This window comes from Callithrix jacchus, chromosome 5 (assembly GCF_049354715.1).
Source record: "Callithrix jacchus isolate 240 chromosome 5, calJac240_pri, whole genome shotgun sequence".
Classification (NCBI taxonomy): Eukaryota; Metazoa; Chordata; class Mammalia; order Primates; family Cebidae; genus Callithrix; species Callithrix jacchus.
In genome coordinates this window covers 156,255,848-156,272,116 of record NC_133506.1, presented here as the reverse complement: position 1 = coordinate 156,272,116, position 16,269 = coordinate 156,255,848, and the positions used below count along the sequence as shown (strand labels likewise).

At 34.1% G+C, this 16,269-nt stretch overlaps 1 protein-coding gene across 25 annotated transcripts in view; it reads left to right on the top strand.

Moving 5' to 3' along the window:
• Nucleotides 1-16,269, top strand: part of SUPT20H (SPT20 homolog, SAGA complex component) — a 50,838-nt gene that overhangs the window by 5,090 nt on the left and 29,479 nt on the right. For 11 of the 25 annotated variants that reach the window (XM_054256778.2, XM_008998155.5, XM_008998147.4 and 8 more), the window contains exons 2-9: nucleotides 1,886-1,981; nucleotides 4,787-4,822; nucleotides 5,449-5,507; nucleotides 5,784-5,850; nucleotides 8,289-8,418; nucleotides 9,457-9,560; nucleotides 12,582-12,698; nucleotides 12,819-12,872. In XM_054256778.2, the coding sequence (XP_054112753.1) occupies nucleotides 1,979-1,981; nucleotides 4,787-4,822; nucleotides 5,449-5,507; nucleotides 5,784-5,850; nucleotides 8,289-8,418; nucleotides 9,457-9,560; nucleotides 12,582-12,698; nucleotides 12,819-12,872 (570 nt within the window). In that variant the 5' untranslated portion in view covers nucleotides 1,886-1,978. The remainder of the gene's footprint in view (nucleotides 1-1,885; nucleotides 1,982-4,786; nucleotides 4,823-5,448; nucleotides 5,508-5,783; nucleotides 5,851-8,288; nucleotides 8,419-9,456; nucleotides 9,561-12,581; nucleotides 12,699-12,818; nucleotides 12,873-16,269) is intronic. The other 14 variants (XM_054256779.2, XM_078375309.1, XM_078375311.1 and 11 more) reach the window with 3 other exon arrangements.

The following is a 16,269-nucleotide window of genomic DNA, read 5'->3' as shown; positions in this document are numbered from 1 at the left end:
CCACAACAGGCCTCAGTGTGTGATAGTCCCCTCCCGTCTCCATGTGTTCTCATTGTTCAACTCCCACTTACGAGTGAGAATATGTGGTATTTGGTTTTCTGTTCCTGTGTTAGTTTGCTGAGGATGATGGTTTCCAGCTTCATTCATGTCTCTGCAAAGGAAATGAATTCATTCTTTTTTATGGCTGCATAGTGTATGTGTGCCACATTTTCTTTATCTAGTCTGTCATTGATGGGCATTTAGGTTGGTTCCAAGTCTTTGCTATTGTAAATATTGCTTTAGTAAATATACGTGTGCATATATCTTTATGTAGAATGATTTATAATCCTTTGGGTATATACCCATTAATGGGATTGCTGGGTCAAATGGTATTTCTGGTTCTAGATCCTTGAGGAATTGCCATACTGTCTTCCACAGTGGTTGAACTAATTTACACTCCCATCAACAGTGTAAAAGTGTTCCTATTTCTCCGCAGCCTCACCAGCATCTGTTGTTTCCAGACATTTCAATGATTGCCATTCTTATTGGTGTGAGATGGTATCTCATTGTGGTTTTGATTTGCATTTCTCTAACGACCAGTGATAATGAGCATTTTTTTCATGTTCAAAAGGTCTTCTTTTGAGAAGTGTCTGTTCATATTCTTTGCCCACTTTTTGACCAGGTTGTTGATTTTTTTCTTGAAAATTTAAGTTCCTTGTAGATTCTGGATGTTAGACCCTTGTCAGATGGATAGATTGAAAAAATTTTCTCTCATTCTGTAGATTGCCTGTTCACTTTAATGATAGTTTCTTTTGCTGAGCAGAAGCTGTATTGTTTAATTAGACCCCATTTGTCAATTTTGGCTTTTGTTGCAGTTGCTTTCAGTTTTAGTCATGAAGTCTTTCCCCATGCCTATGTCCTGAGTGGTATTGCCTAGGTTTTCTAGGGTTTTTATGGTTTTAGGTTTTACATTTAAGTCTTTAATCCATTTTTGTATAAGGTGTAAGGAAGGGATCCAGTTTCTGTTTTCCGTATATGGCCAGCCAGTTTTCCCAACACCGTTAATTAAATAGGCAGTCCTTTCCCCATTGCTTGTTTTTGTCAGGTTTGTCAAAGATCAAATGGTTGTAGATGTGTGGTGTTATTTCTAAGGCCTGTATTCTGTTCCATTGCTCTACATATCTGTTTTGGTACCAGTACCATATTGTTTCGGTTACTGTAGCATTGTACTATAGTTTGAAGTGAGGTAGCATGATGCCTCCAGCTTTGTTCTTTTTGCTTAGGATTATCTTGACTATACAAGCACTTTTTTGGTTCCATATGAAATTTAAAGTAGTTTTTTCTAGTTCTGTGAAGAAAGTCAATGGTAGCTTGGTATGAATGGCATTGAATCTATAAATACTTTGGGCAATATGGTCATTTTCATGATATTGAGTCTTCCTATTCATGAGCATGAATTGTTTTCCCATTTGTTTGCATCTTCTCTTATTAATAAGAGGTTTTTTTTTAATCAGCAGACATGATTATATCTGTGATTTGTAAAGTGAACTGTATAGTGATTAAGGCCAGTGGGCAGGCTATTAAAATAATTCAGAGGAAAAAGAACAGCAACAATGACGATAGAGAAGAGATTTTAAAAATGTATTTTTTTCTTTCTGGGGATGTTAAATATTTTTGAAGAAAGAGAGTAATAATTTTAACTTGCAAATGTGTTTTGCCCTACCTAGTTATAACTACTTTTCAGCAGTGAGCGGATAGGTTGTGGTACATGAATTTTAGTGTTACAAATTATTTAAAAGTGTATTAAAAATATATGTGCCTCAAGTAATTTTCCTTGTTACTAAATATGTAATCTCATTTTTTTCTCTTAATAATCTTATGTTAATTTTGGGTATTTATTTTGCAGTACTATAAGATTGATGTTAAAGACATGGTGTTTACCCCACTGCATCAACCTACATAAGTTGTCTCTTCTTTTGGACCCCTATTTTATGCCACAATGGTAAGCTTCAGCTTAGTATGTTCAAATTTGTGTTTTAGAATGTTCTCTTCCTTCATCTTCATAAAGATATTTGTATTATAGATGTAGAAATACTCTTGTAAGTTGTATAGGTTATCCCAACTGGGAAGCTACTTAGCAATCACATTGCAAAATCTTCTCTTTAAAGTATGTGGCTCACTAATCTGTTATAATTATCACATTCACATTACACAGATAATCCATGTATCTGTTCTTGTATTTTACAAAGTATTAAAAGTATTTACTTCTGTCTGTTTTGCCATATTCCAAGTCATTGACAAGGAGATGGGTATAAATACAAATAGTTTGGGGGAATATAGATTTCTCATATTTTAAAGCTTTTCTTTAGATTTTATTAAAATTTAAAAACAAATATAATCTGCTTACTGCACATAACATTTCAGGCAGCATCAATACTAATCTTCTAATGGCATGTTTCTGTTCACTGACCTACAGTCACTAAACATACTTAAGAGTAGGGATTTAACTTTTTCCATTAAGAAATGACAGACTAAGGGATAAAAACACCTTTTAATGTTTTAAAGAAGAAGCAGCATTTGAGAGAGAATTACTGAACATTGACCACCATGTTGTTCATTTAGATAACCCCTGTTCTGTGGCACAAATTTTAAAAAACATTTATTTTTCTTCTACTCTTGGGTTCTTACCTACCTACTCCTCCTCTATTAGAGAAAAGTAGAAATAACCACAGTGGGATTCTGACCACACCTTCTGTTTTACATCTGTATTACCTAATCATATATTCCTCTTAAGTTTTTGAAGGAGGTAATGAATGAATAATGCTTTTGTTTATAAATGTAGGCATATCTCACTAGACCCTTTGAAGTTTTAATTTCAGAAGATGAAGTATTTACTGGAGATGACTGGCTGTTTAAAATTGTCTCAAAGTATATATTTGATTGTGTTTATTATAATTTTTTGATCCAAACTTAAAGTTTTATGGCCAAAATGTTAAAGAACCTTATGTATTTGTGAAGTGTATATGTACAGAATTATGTTTTCACGGTGGAAAATAAGTTATATTCAGGAATCTTAATTTGAATCCTGGGAACCAGCTTCACTTCACTGGGAATCTGCTCCTTAAAAGATTTTTTTTTTTTTTTTGGTAGAAACAGAATCTCACTATATTGTCCAGGCTAGTCTCAAACTCCTGGCTCCCCTCCTTGGCCTTCCAAAGCTTTAGGATTACAGGCATGTGCCACAGTGCCTGGCCAAGATTTTTAATAAAGCAAATTGGTGTAGATTTATTATAACTGAATCTTTTGAAAAGATGGCAGATTTCAGGCTTTCTTCACTTATCATATTTAGATAGTGATAATACGGGTTGTATTTTATTGAACAGTGCAAAGAAGCCCACTATTTTTGGAATCATACAAATTCTCGATCCTTAAGACTAGGTGGCAGGGTCACTTAAGTTCCCATGATTTTCAGAGGGTGACAATATTTGTTCTTCCCCCTACCCTCCTGGGACTTTGGTGGATAGTAGGAGTTTTTACCCACATGCAACTTGGTAGGTTGAGGTATTGGAATCTGCAAAATAAGACAAGAATTTAGGTTCTTTTAAATAAAAACGGAAAGTTCTGTGCTTCTAAATAAAATTTTTAAATGACTATCATTGTAAATGAAAAATACTGTAAAACAAAAAACTAGGAAAAGAATCGCTGGTAGTATATTTGGGGTTTTATTTTTTGTTTTTATGTTTTGAGATGGCGTTTTGCTCTTTTTGCCCAGGCTGGGGTGCAATAGTGCGATCTCGACTCACTGCCACCTTTGTCTCCCGAGTTCAAGTGATTCTCCTACCTCAGCCTCTTAAGTAGCTGGGATTACAGGCATGCACCATCACACCCAGCTAATTTTGTATTTTTAGTAGAGACGGGGTTTAACCATGTTGGCCAGGGTGGTCTTGAAATGCTGACCTCAGGTGATCTGGCCATCTTGGCCTCCCGAAGTGCTGGGATTATACGCGCGAGCCACCACGCCTGGCTATATTTGTTTAATTTTGTTTAGAACCTAGTAGTTTTATTCATATGTGTCTTTAGAAAAGAAAGCTTTACAAATGAAGACATAGCATAGCTTCATCATATTTTTTCCTTATCTCTAAGAAATGGATGGAGAGGAACCTACTAGTAGGTCTTAAACCTTACATGTAGTACTATGTTTCATCAATTCTGAAGTTCACGCTCTTTTATATTTTTACATTGCAAATTGATGATGATTTGATACTCAAGGATGTCTTAACAATTGACAGCATTTTTTTCTGTCTTAATGTTATGCAAAATAATGAGCTTTCAATGGCATCTTAAATTCATCAAAACATGGCAATAATAGCCATCAAAGTTGATGTTTAGTGCTACTATAACCCTACTCCCGATTTTCAGGATTTTTAGCAGATTAGGAGAGTTTAGTTTTTGCTTCACTTTAATTGTGTACTTTATGGCCAATATATTTCTTTGAATGGTGCTATTAAAAATTAAAGTCTGTGAAGTGATGATAGCTGCCATATCCAAACCTCCTCTATGTTAGCCTCACAAGCACTGACTGGAGAGACCATATTACATTCTTAATTAGTTTGTGGTTGATAATCAAGTGCCCAAGACTCATATATTTTCTTTGTTATATATGTGGATCATAGAGTGGAGTGGAGGAGACAAATAAAAGAAAATATATTAGACCTGTTTTAAAAAACATTAGAAATGTTAAATGTGTATTAAATTATTTTTTGTGGAAATAACTAATATTACCAAATATACTATTTACTTTTTACAGCAACAAGCTTTAGAACTAGCTTTGGATCGTGCAGAGGTGAGGTGTGACTAAGTTACATATTGAAATAGTGTTGTCTTTGGCAAAAGCTCAGTTTTAAGAGATTTTTGTATGTGATTTTTAAAGGAGCACATTATTATTTATTATTTTAGGACAAGTATGCATATCATTTTGCTATAAATATGTAAAAATACCAGGTGATATTTGGATCACCTGTTACTTGGAATCCTCAAGGTAATAATGCTATAGAACAAAACTTGAACAAGAATATAGAATTTCTAAATTGCCTTTTCCTGTTTTGACAGTTTTTCTAATTACTCAAAGGAAAAAATAGCTAAGGTGTACAGTATACGATTTTTCATACATTAAGCATATTTTGAACAACCAGAAAATATATTGAGAATATTTCTGACCTGTGAAATCATGGTTGTGAAACTATGGTTTTGCTTATGGCAATGAAAACTGCTAAATCATAAGGCAGTTTAAATTTCATTTGTTTGAAATTTATATTTAGATGTTAAGTAGTTTTTCCTGCAAAATGTAATTCAGAGACTTAAGTGGCTGAATAGCCTTTTTGGCCTTACGTATGTTTTAGTTATACTCAATACAGTTGTTAATACTCAAAAGCAAAAGACAAGCTATTCTCATAAATTTTTGTTTTTTAGTATGTCATTGAAAGTGCCCGACAAAGACCTCCTAAAAGGAAATACCTATCAAGTGGAAGGTATGAATAATTAATTGGTAACATCTTAGATTCATTGAAATATGATGATAGCTACCATTTATCACATTCCTGGTTGGCACTGAGCTAGAAATCTTATAGGTTATTTGCATGTATTAGAAATTTCTGAGTTGATGTTAGCTACCATATCCAGCTCCACCCCTGCTTTTGGGAAATTGAGGAAAAAATGTTAATATTTAGGAAAAAATTAAATAACATTCATGTCATGATGATTACTGTCTTAACATTTTGTATGTTTGTTTTATTAAATTTTTTTAGAAAATCTGTATTTCAAAAACTTTATGACTTGTATATTGAAGAATGTGAAAAAGAACCTGAGGTTAAGGTAAGTGTACATTTTTATTGTGTTGTAGCTTTTGAAATGTAGAAGAGGGGAATTCAGAGGAGTTACATTTGGAGCATTTCATTATTGCGTGTGTGTGTACTAACATCTTTTTTAACCAGACTCTAGTCAGTTCTACAGCTGACCCAGAGCTCTGGCTAATCTGGCACCAGGCAGAGATCACCTGCTGAGGTAGGAGTGGAGGAATGGTTTATTAACAGACTGTCTTACTAGGAAGTCATCAACAAAGCCACAGTATATATTATCTTTTGCTGCTTCTTCCCCATAAGAAGTAATTTATAAACTTATAGGAAGAGAAAAGTAACCTGTTTTCTCATGATGATTTGAACTGGGGAGCAAGTTATTACAGGACATGTAGGAAGTTCAAGTACAGTAATAAAAGGTGAACTTGGCATAAAATGAGTTCATGGCCAATTTAACTTAATTCATTTTTATTTGGCATAAAGATATGGGTAGTAGAAATGTAACAGAAGTTGATTTATTGATGTCTTTGAGCCCTCAGGTTGGAAGGGCCTTAAAGGTCTCTATGAGCTTTTGTTGTCTGTCTTTAGAAATGAATACAGTTTTACTATTTAGGCCAAAAACAGTGGAATTCCAGTAGTGTCTAACTTTAAAATCTTTACATTAGGAAAAAAATTATTTTTAAACTTATAAATAAATCTTTTTTATTTTACTGTTTTAATTGAGACAGTTTCACTCTGTTGCCTAGGCTGGAGTGCAGTGGTGAGATCTTGACTCACTGCAACCTTCGCTTCCTGGGTCCAAGTGATTCTCCTGCCTCAGCCTCCAGAGTATCTGGGACTACAGGCGTGTGCTACCTAACTAATGCCTGACTAGTTTTTTGTATTTTTAGTAGAGACAGGGTTTTTCACTGTGTTAGCCAGAATGGTCTCGATCTCCTGACCTCTTGATCCACCCACCTCAGCCTCCCAAAGTACTGGGATTACAGGCATGAGGCACCATGCCTGGCAACTTATAAATAAATCTTGTAGTATGTTTTCCTAAGTTTTGCTGAGGTATACTTGACATACAATAAATTATACATGTTTAAAGTATATATTTTCTAAGTTTTGACATATGCAGTATGGATAGAAACATCCCATGAAACCATCATTACAATCAGTATAATGTACATATCAATCACTTCAGCGATGGAACTAAAATAGGAGAGCTACATATATGAAGATTCTAAATTGGAATTGGCAAGCCCTTCTCCACCAGCTAAATGTGGCCTACTGCATGTTTTTATAAATGAATTTTTGTTGGAACCCATCACATCTGTTGGTTTGTGTATTATCTAGGGCTGCCTTACAGGTACAAAGGCAAATTGAGTATTGTAGCACAGCCTATTTGGCCCACAAGTGTCAAATACTATCTGGCCCATTAAGAAAGAAAATTTGCACCCTCTAGTCTAAATGGGATCAACTCTGTGGTAGTTCATTTGTTTTGTTGAAGAGATACACATACTGTAAAAATTTATCTAATCCTGTCTTAAGTCAAATTATGAGGGTTTCCTCTACACTGAAATAACATTTTTAGTCTCTCTTTACTAGTGTAACATCTAAGTGGTTAAAAGTTGATTACCTTTAAAAAAAATTTTTTCAGATTGCTTAGTGTTTTGATCTATGGTGATAACAGATTAAGAATTTATCACTTCTCTCTGTATGTGTGTATTATATGTTTAATATATATTGTATATAAGATATTCAAAACATTTCCTTTTTTGAGGTTCTGCAAAAATATTCTGTTGTTATTTTTGCTAAATAGGATTTGATGAAAGGATTTGTTAAACCTATAAGTGGGTTTTATTTTAAATCATACACATTTCTTAAATCATGGATTTTTGTTGTGGTTTTTAAGGAGGTGTTGAATTGGATTTATAGAAAATATCCAAATTGCTTACTTTGTTTTATCAATTAGATATTTTTAGGTTCAGCATTTCAGCTTAGAGCTTTTGAACTTGTTTCTGTCTTATTTAGCCTATAAAATATTTAAGAAATGTGCACTTCTTAGATACAACCAAAAGAATGCTCCAAATTTCTTTAGGTTAGACTTACACTTAATGGCAACTATATACTTCCGTGTTTTATATATTTGCATTTAGTGATTTTATAGTCTACTCATTTAAATGTTTGTATTTCTTAAGTATTCAAAAGTGCTTATTTGTTTTTATTGTCTTATAGGTCACCAGTTTTTAAAATATAAATTAATTTGCATAAAACATAGTAGTAGATAAAAATTAAGTTTACATAGCTGTCCCATACATAGTGGCTATAGTTTTGTGAGGCTTCCCCATTTATTCAGGGTCATAATGTGGAAAGAGCACCAAAAGGTTAATTCAAGCCTGATTTTGTTAAATCATAGCATTATTTTTTAAGGTTATACTGGATTATTTTCATGAGCTCTACCTCTTTTTAAAGCAGAAATTAAGAAGAAATGTGAACTTGTTAGAGAAGCTTGTTATGCAAGAGACTTTGTCATGTTTAGTGGTCAATCTATACCCAGGAAATGAGGGATATTCTCTGATGCTCAGGGGGAAAAATGGATCAGGTAAGACCTTCCAGAGCACATTCTGCCACAAAATACTTTTCCAGGCAGGATGTGCTGTTTTTTAAAGTAGTTTTTTAACCTGCTAAAGCATTTGTCCTTCAGTTCAGTGATGACTTAGTGATAAAAACAGATTTGGATCCCAGTTTTCTTCCTTATGTTTTGTTAGAATATTAGAAGTTATCTCTCATATAATTAGCTTTCCTGAATGTGCATTTTAAAAGTATTCTAATTGATATATCTTCAAAGTCAAATTACAAAAGCATCTCAGAACCAAAGGAAATGTTAAAACAAGGAAAATTATAAAAGCATAACTTATAAATGATTATTTCCTTTTACTGCTATTTATATTTTAAGATAGTATACTGTGTTTAAAGGTAGATATTCCCGCAGTTTGAATATGAATCTGAAATCTTCAAAATTAAGCAGACTCGCTGCCTTTTGAGTAATTTTCACATATTAAAAATATTTTATTAATATTGAATATGAAAATTTCTGCTAATGGTGAATATGGAAGTAATTTAAAAATATAAATACTCTTTCGTTTCACTAAAGAGGCATAACAATTTGACATGATGATAATGTGAATTCCACAAGGAACTCACATAACTAGAATTTTGTGTATGTTGCTAATTAATTGTAAAGTGTAACACCAAGAGAATTTTGTTCTAAAAGTGACCACTTTTCAGATAAGGCACCAAATTGTCACTCTGATCTCCAGATTAGATTAATTGGTCTTCAGTGAACTTTCAGTTACTTTGACATTGGAATTTTGTCATATTCTGGTTATTTTACTTTGGGCTATGATTCAGATTGTGATGTTATGCCCAATTTTTTTCATAATGTGTTAGGTTTTTTTTTCCTCCCCTTAAATAAAGATGGTTGTTAGGAGGGCCTTTTGATTTTATTTTTTTTCAATCCTTGCTTTGTTGAAATACCTTTTGGTTTTATTTTGTATGTATTTTATGAAAAGCCATTTGAATTATACAGCTAAACTTTCAGTGAGCCTGATAATTTTCAAACTGTATGTTTCAAATTAAGATTCTGAGACCATACGACTGCCCTATGAAGAAGGAGAGTTGCTTGAATATTTGGATGCAGAAGAATTACCTCCTATTTTGGTTGATCTCCTAGAAAAATCTCAGGTGCAAAATTTTTGTCTTTAAAATGTCTTTATATTTGTTGTAAGTACATGATACATATACATATATGTCATATTAGATGTATATGTACATTTATGTTGTAAATGACTATATGATTCTTCTAAAATAGTTAGAACAATTAGCTCATCAATTGGAAATCTCCCTATAGTTACAATCAAGAAATTATGAAAGAAACTACTTTGAATATTTATGAAGTTTTCACTTGGGGGCCAGAAACTGGCCTTTACATCTGTACTTCTCTTCATAGCCCGCCTAGGTAAGCACTCCCTTGCTCTGTTCTTCTTCCTTCTTGCTGCCTTAACTTAACCCCAGTCATACTGTGTACTCAACTGAGGAAAAAGAAGCCATCACATGAGAACTCTTGTTTCCTCCTAGCACCAGTCGACTAGCATTCCTACATCTCTCTCCATATCTGCCTTCCTTCCTGTTAAAATAGTTGATGTATACTGTTCATAAGGCATCCGTCCCCTCCACTTGTTTTCTGAATTCTCCCTTCCTTCTCAAGGGCTTAAAATTATAACCTCTCTTTTTTCTATCTATTTCACTTTCTCTGCTAAATGCAGAATGCAAGCATACTGTGTTACAGGTTGAGTTTCTCAAATCTGAAAATTTGAAATCATGGTGTTCCAAAATCTGAGCACTGATGTAACACTTAAAGGAAATGCTAGTCGGAACATTCCAGGTTTTAGTTTTTTTTGATTAGGGATGCTTAACCTAAGTATAATGCAGGTATTTCAAAATCTGAAACATTTCCGGTCTCAAGCATTTCAGGTGAGGGATACTTAACCTGTATGTCTCAAATTAAAAAAAAAAAAAATCCTTCCTTGACCTCATGTCCTTCTCCAACTATTGCTCTATTATTTGTTATTCTTGTCAGGAACACTACTCAAAGAATTTATAGTCATTTCCTTTTTTTTCATATTTCGTTCTTTCCACCATCCATCTCATTTGGCATCATGACATCATTCTGCAGAGGCTGCTTTTGTGTCGGAGTTACCAGTGATTTCCATATACTGAATAACTGGTCACTTTTCTGTTCTCTTCTTAATTGGCCTCTTAGCAAAATCAGTGGATATAGCTACATCCTGCTCAAAATGCCTTTCTGTTGACTTCCAGGGCATCATTTTCCTAGTTTTCCTCTGCGTTCTCTAATCCTTTGGTCTTTTTTACTATAATTTCTGTTCCATATTTTACTATAATCTCTGTGTTTTCAGAGATCAGTTCTTGGCCCTCCATTTTTCTTTAGGAATATTCTCTCAATGATTTCAGCCAGTTTCATGGGTTTTTTAAATGTTACTTAGTCTGTTGCTTATATGCTTCACCATGGCCATTCCACCAAGATCCTAATGGATATGTAATAGGTTCCTCAAATTTAAATAGCAAAAACAGAACTTTTTATTTTACCTCCCAAACCAGTTTTGTCACCAGTCTCTTCAGTCTAACAGATTACCCTATCCTCACCTTCCACGTTCAGTTCACCAACAAATACGAGCTCTCTGTTTAAGATACATGGTCAAGCCCAGTGCTCTGAACAAAAAACCCTTGCTTTCCTGTTTGTCTTCATCTTCTAAATCTCATCCTTACTCACTACATTTCATCCCTGTTTATTTCCACAATAAAACACTCCAAGCTTGTTCCTACAGTAACAACTTTTCATCTGTTATTTGTCTGTATCAAATGATCTGTTGCTGATGTCTCTGGCCTTTTCTTGTGATTCAGATCTTAGGTGAAACCTAAGGTTTTTATCTGCACGTACAATCCAGATTAGCCCTTCCCTATTTTATTTCCTTTATAGACTTTATATTTAGTAAATATATTTACTATATTTCCATTATAGTAAAATATGGAATAGAAATCTATTTACATGTTTATTGCCTGTCTTCCCACAACTGAGAACAAATGTTTTCTGACCACTGTATCTGTGAAGCTGTACTTGGATAGTGCCTAGCACATAGTACGCATTGTACTTTCTCAGTAAATATTTATTAAGAATGACAATAAGTATGACTTATAACATGGAGACCAAAGTACTCACTAAAAGTTCTGAATGGATGAAAAACATACTATGAGTGACCGTGGCAGGTCATAATTAGCAAAACTTCAGTGACAAGAATTCTTACATTTGGGCATAGAAATTACTGAAAAACTATTTTTCATTTGAATTTTATATTTAGCTTTTCTCTTATTAATAAAGGTTAAGGGGGCCGGGCACGGTGGCTCAAGCCTGTAATAACAGCACTTTGGGAGGCCGAGGCAGGTGGATCATGAGGTCAAGAGATCGAGACCATCCTGGTCAACATGGTGAAACCCCGTCTCTACTCAAAATACAAAAAATTAGCTGGGCACGGTGGCGCGTGCCTGTAATCACAGCTACTCAGGAGGCTGAGGCAGGAGAATTGCCTGAATCCAGGAGGCAGAGGTTGCAATGAGCCAAGATCGTGCCATTGCACTCCAGTCTAGGTAACAAGAGCGAAATTCCATCTCAAAAAAAATAAATAAATAAAAATAAAGGCTAAGGGCGAAGATTTTATTTCTGGAAATTTTAGCAGAGCAAATAGAGAGGTTATATCTAGAAGCTGAAACGCTGGCAAGGTTGATTGGCAATTTATGACAATGATAACCTTTGTAATAATGACAGAGTTAGCGAAATGTAACAGTAAGTCAGTGAGCTTCAGAAGAACATCAGTTCCAAGGATGTGTAGCATCATAGTAGTATGTCAATGCCAAAAGTCAAACTGTTGACTCAGTAGATGCCAAGTCGGTCTATAACTAGAAGCTATTAAATAGTTTTAAATAGTTTTAAATTGCTGCTTGTGTCATAGTGATGAACATAAAATACTTTCTCTGAAAAAGTTTATATAGTGTTAAATCTACCAAGGAAATCTATTGAAGTATGCATACATGAGTGGCCAGAAATATCACATGAGTGTAAGGAATGTGAAATGTTCAATATAAACCTACTCATTTGAAAAAAATGGTACTCACATATCTTTACTCAAACAGGTTAACATTTTTCATTGCGGATGTGTCATAGCAGAAATACGTGACTATAGGCAGTCCAGTAATATGAAATCTCCTGGTTACCAAAGTCGGCACATTCTCTTACGTCCAACTATGCAGGTAAGGATGTTTAATTAACAAATACTATTTTAGATTTTAGTTGGGAGTTTTATTTATGGAATGTCTTCATATGTTTGTGCACAGATTAATGAATTTTTTAAAAATTTTTATTTCTTCTAGACTTTAATTTGTGATGTACATTCAATAACAAGTGATAACCATAAATGGACCCAGGTTAGTTGTTTTTTTTTTTTAATAATTCAGGTTTCTAAACCTAGCTTAGCCTATCTTTCTTTGTTATTTATACTGGTTGCCTTGAAATGAGGGGAACTCTCTTACCCCTAAGAAAAACCAGTTAACCTTCCAGTTCTGGCTCAGTGATATATGAGGGGACTTCAGAAAGTTTGTGGAAAATTGGAATTAAAAGATAATAAAAAATATAAACTTCTCAATATAAGTTCTGTCAAATTCAAGACACTTGTAAATGATATCAACCATTTAGTCCATCCCTAAAGAATTGAGGGTCTTGGGAATTGAACCATATCAATGCAATCTTTACATTATTAACTGAAGAAAAATGCGTACTTTTTAAACACTTTTTTTTAAGATTAGGAAACAAAAAGAAGTCCAAAGGAGCCAAATCTGGACTGTAAGATGGACACCTGATGATTTCCCATCAAAACTTTTGCAAAATTGCTCTTTTCTGATGAGAAGAATGAGCAGAAGCATTGCTGTGGTGCAGATCGAATCTGGTGAAGCTTTCCTGGGCATTTTTCTGCTGAAGCTTTGGCTAATTTTCTCAAAACACTCTTATAATAAGCACATATCATCATTCTTTGTTTCTCTAGAAAGTCAACAGCAAAATGCCTTGAGCATCCCAGAAAACTATTGCCATGATCTTTGCTCTTCACCTGTCACTTTTGCTTTGACTGAACTAATTCTGCCTCTTGGTAGCCATTGCCTTAATTGTGCTTTATTGTTTTCAGGATTATACTGGAAATAATGCTTTAGTATCTTCTTCCTGCTTATTGAAAATTTCTGTTGAAAGCTCTGCTTTTTGCAGCTGATCTGGATGTAGTGGTTTTGGCACACAACAAGTAGAAAGTTGACTCAACTTTAATTTTTCAGTCGGAATTGTTCAAGCTGAACCAGTTGAGATGCCTATAGTGTTGGTGATTGTTTCTGTTGTTAATCACTGGGCCTCTTCAATTAGGTTACAAACGAAATGAATTTTTTTCCTTGTAAATTGATGTGGATGATCCGCTGCTGCAGGCTTTATCTTTAACATAGTCTTGTCTTCTTAAAACAAGTAACCCATTTGTAAACTGCTGCCTTCTTTAGGGCATTCTTCCCATAAACTTTTCATAAAGCATCAGTGATTTCATGATTCTTCCACTCAAGCCTCACCATAAATTTGATGTGTGTTCTTGCTTCAGTTTTAGCAGAATTCATGTTGCTCTGGTAGAGGCTGTTTTCAAAGTGATGTCTTATCCTTCTTAGTGTTTCAAACTAGGTTCTGTTCAGACAGGTTATAACAGCTTAGTACATGTTTTATTTTGGTCCAAAAAGTTTTGAAACCTATGTATAATTTTTTCTTAATACTCATTTCTTATAAATTTCTGTAAGACACCTTGTATATGAGATGCTCACTTACAAAAAAGTTTTCAATTCTCTGTGACTATAGTGAGGAATAATTACTAAGACAAAGAAAATATCAGTAATGGTAGTTATCCTTTCTGTGATATGTGATTGTAAAGTAAGCTTCAGTTCATCAGTAACTACTAAGTATTGTGTTTTGGTTTGGGCCATAATCTTGTCATCTACAAAAAGATGAAAAGCTATTAAAAGAATATTAGAAGACAGAAAAACTCATTGGTTACCATCAGAGTTTGCTAGGTCATCAGTTTCTTACTCTGAGGGTTGGTAAAAGAGAGAATTACAGTATTTATTCTGCCATTCTCATTTTGAACTGTATTTTAGGCAGCCAAGTAACTGAGGGAAAATTCTTTTTTTTTTTTTTTTAAAGAAAGAAAGAGAAAAGGGGGAGAGAGAACAGAGTCTTGCTCTATTGCCCAGGCTGGAATGCAATCAGAAATAGGTATTAAAAACCTCTTTTATGCTGATGATTGTGCTTAACAGCGGAGACAGGAAGGAATAAGGAAAGAAAATAACAAACAGCCAACCAATATTTCGTTTAAATCTGTGAAATGCTATGCAAGTGATGAAGAGTGATTTGCTTCCATTTATGTGGTCACTTTCAAAACAGGTGTAATGTGATGCTAAAAAAAAAAATGTATGTTCTGTGGACCTGGGGTGTAGAATTCTATAAATATTCACTGAGTTTACTTGTTCCAGGTCTGAGTTCAAATCATAAATATCTTGTTAATTTTCTATCTCGTTGATCCATCGAATATTAACAATGTGGTGTCAAAGTCTCCCGCTATTAGTGTGGGCGTCCAAGTCTCTTTATATGTCATTGAAAACTTGTCTTATGTATCTGGGTGCCCCTATATTGGGTACATATATATTTATGATCATTGACTCCTATTGTTGCATTGATCTTTTTATCATTATGTAATGTCCTTCTTTGTTTCTTTTAGTCTTGGTTACTATTGTAGTCTATCTTGTTAGAGACAAAAGTTACAACTCCTGTTTTTTGTTTGTTTTGTTTTTCTTTCCTCTCCATTTGATTGGTGAGTCTTCCTCCAACCTTTTGTTTTGAGTCTTTGTGTGTCCTTGCTTGTGAGATGGATCTGGATACAGAGTGCCGATGTGTTTTGACTTTTTATTCGGTTTGCGTGTCAGTGTCTTTGATTGTGGCGTTTAATCCATTTAAATTCAGGATTAATATTGATATTTGTGAGTTTAATATTGTCATTTAATGCTGGATGGCTATTTTGCCCATTAATTGATATAAATACTTCATTATGGAAACACTCTTTATCTTTTGGTAAGTTTTTGGGATGACTGATACTGGTTGTTCCTTTCTGTGTGTAATGCTTCTTTCAGAAGCTCTTGTAAAGCAGGCCTGGTGGTGATGAAATCTCTGAGTGCTTGCTTGTTCATGAAAAATTTTATTTTTCCTTCATTTATAAAGCTTAGTTTGGCTGTATATGAGATTCTGGGTTGGAAATTCTTTTCTTTGAGGATATTGAATATTAACCCCCACTCTATTCTAGCTTGTAGGGTTTCTGCTGAGAGATCTGCTCTAAGTCTGATAGACTTCCCTTTATGGGTAACCTAACCTTTCTCTCTAGCTGCCCTTAGAATTTTCTCCTTTATTTCAACCCTGGTGAATCTAACAATTATGTGTCTTGGGGTTGCTCTACTTGAGCAATATCTTTGTGGTGTTCTCTTTATTACCTGGAGATGAGTATTGTCCTACCTTACTAGGTTAGGAATGTTTTCCTGAATAATATCCTGAAGAATATTTTCCAGCTTGGATTCATTCTCTTCATGACATTCAGGTACACCTATCAAACGTAAATTAGGTCTTTTCACACAGTCCCATATTTCTTGGAGACTTTGCTCATTCCTTTTTACTTTTTCTTCTCTAATCTTGTCTTCTCGTTTCATTTCATTAGGTTGGTCTTCGACCTCTGATATCGTTTCTTCTGCTTGATCAATTCGA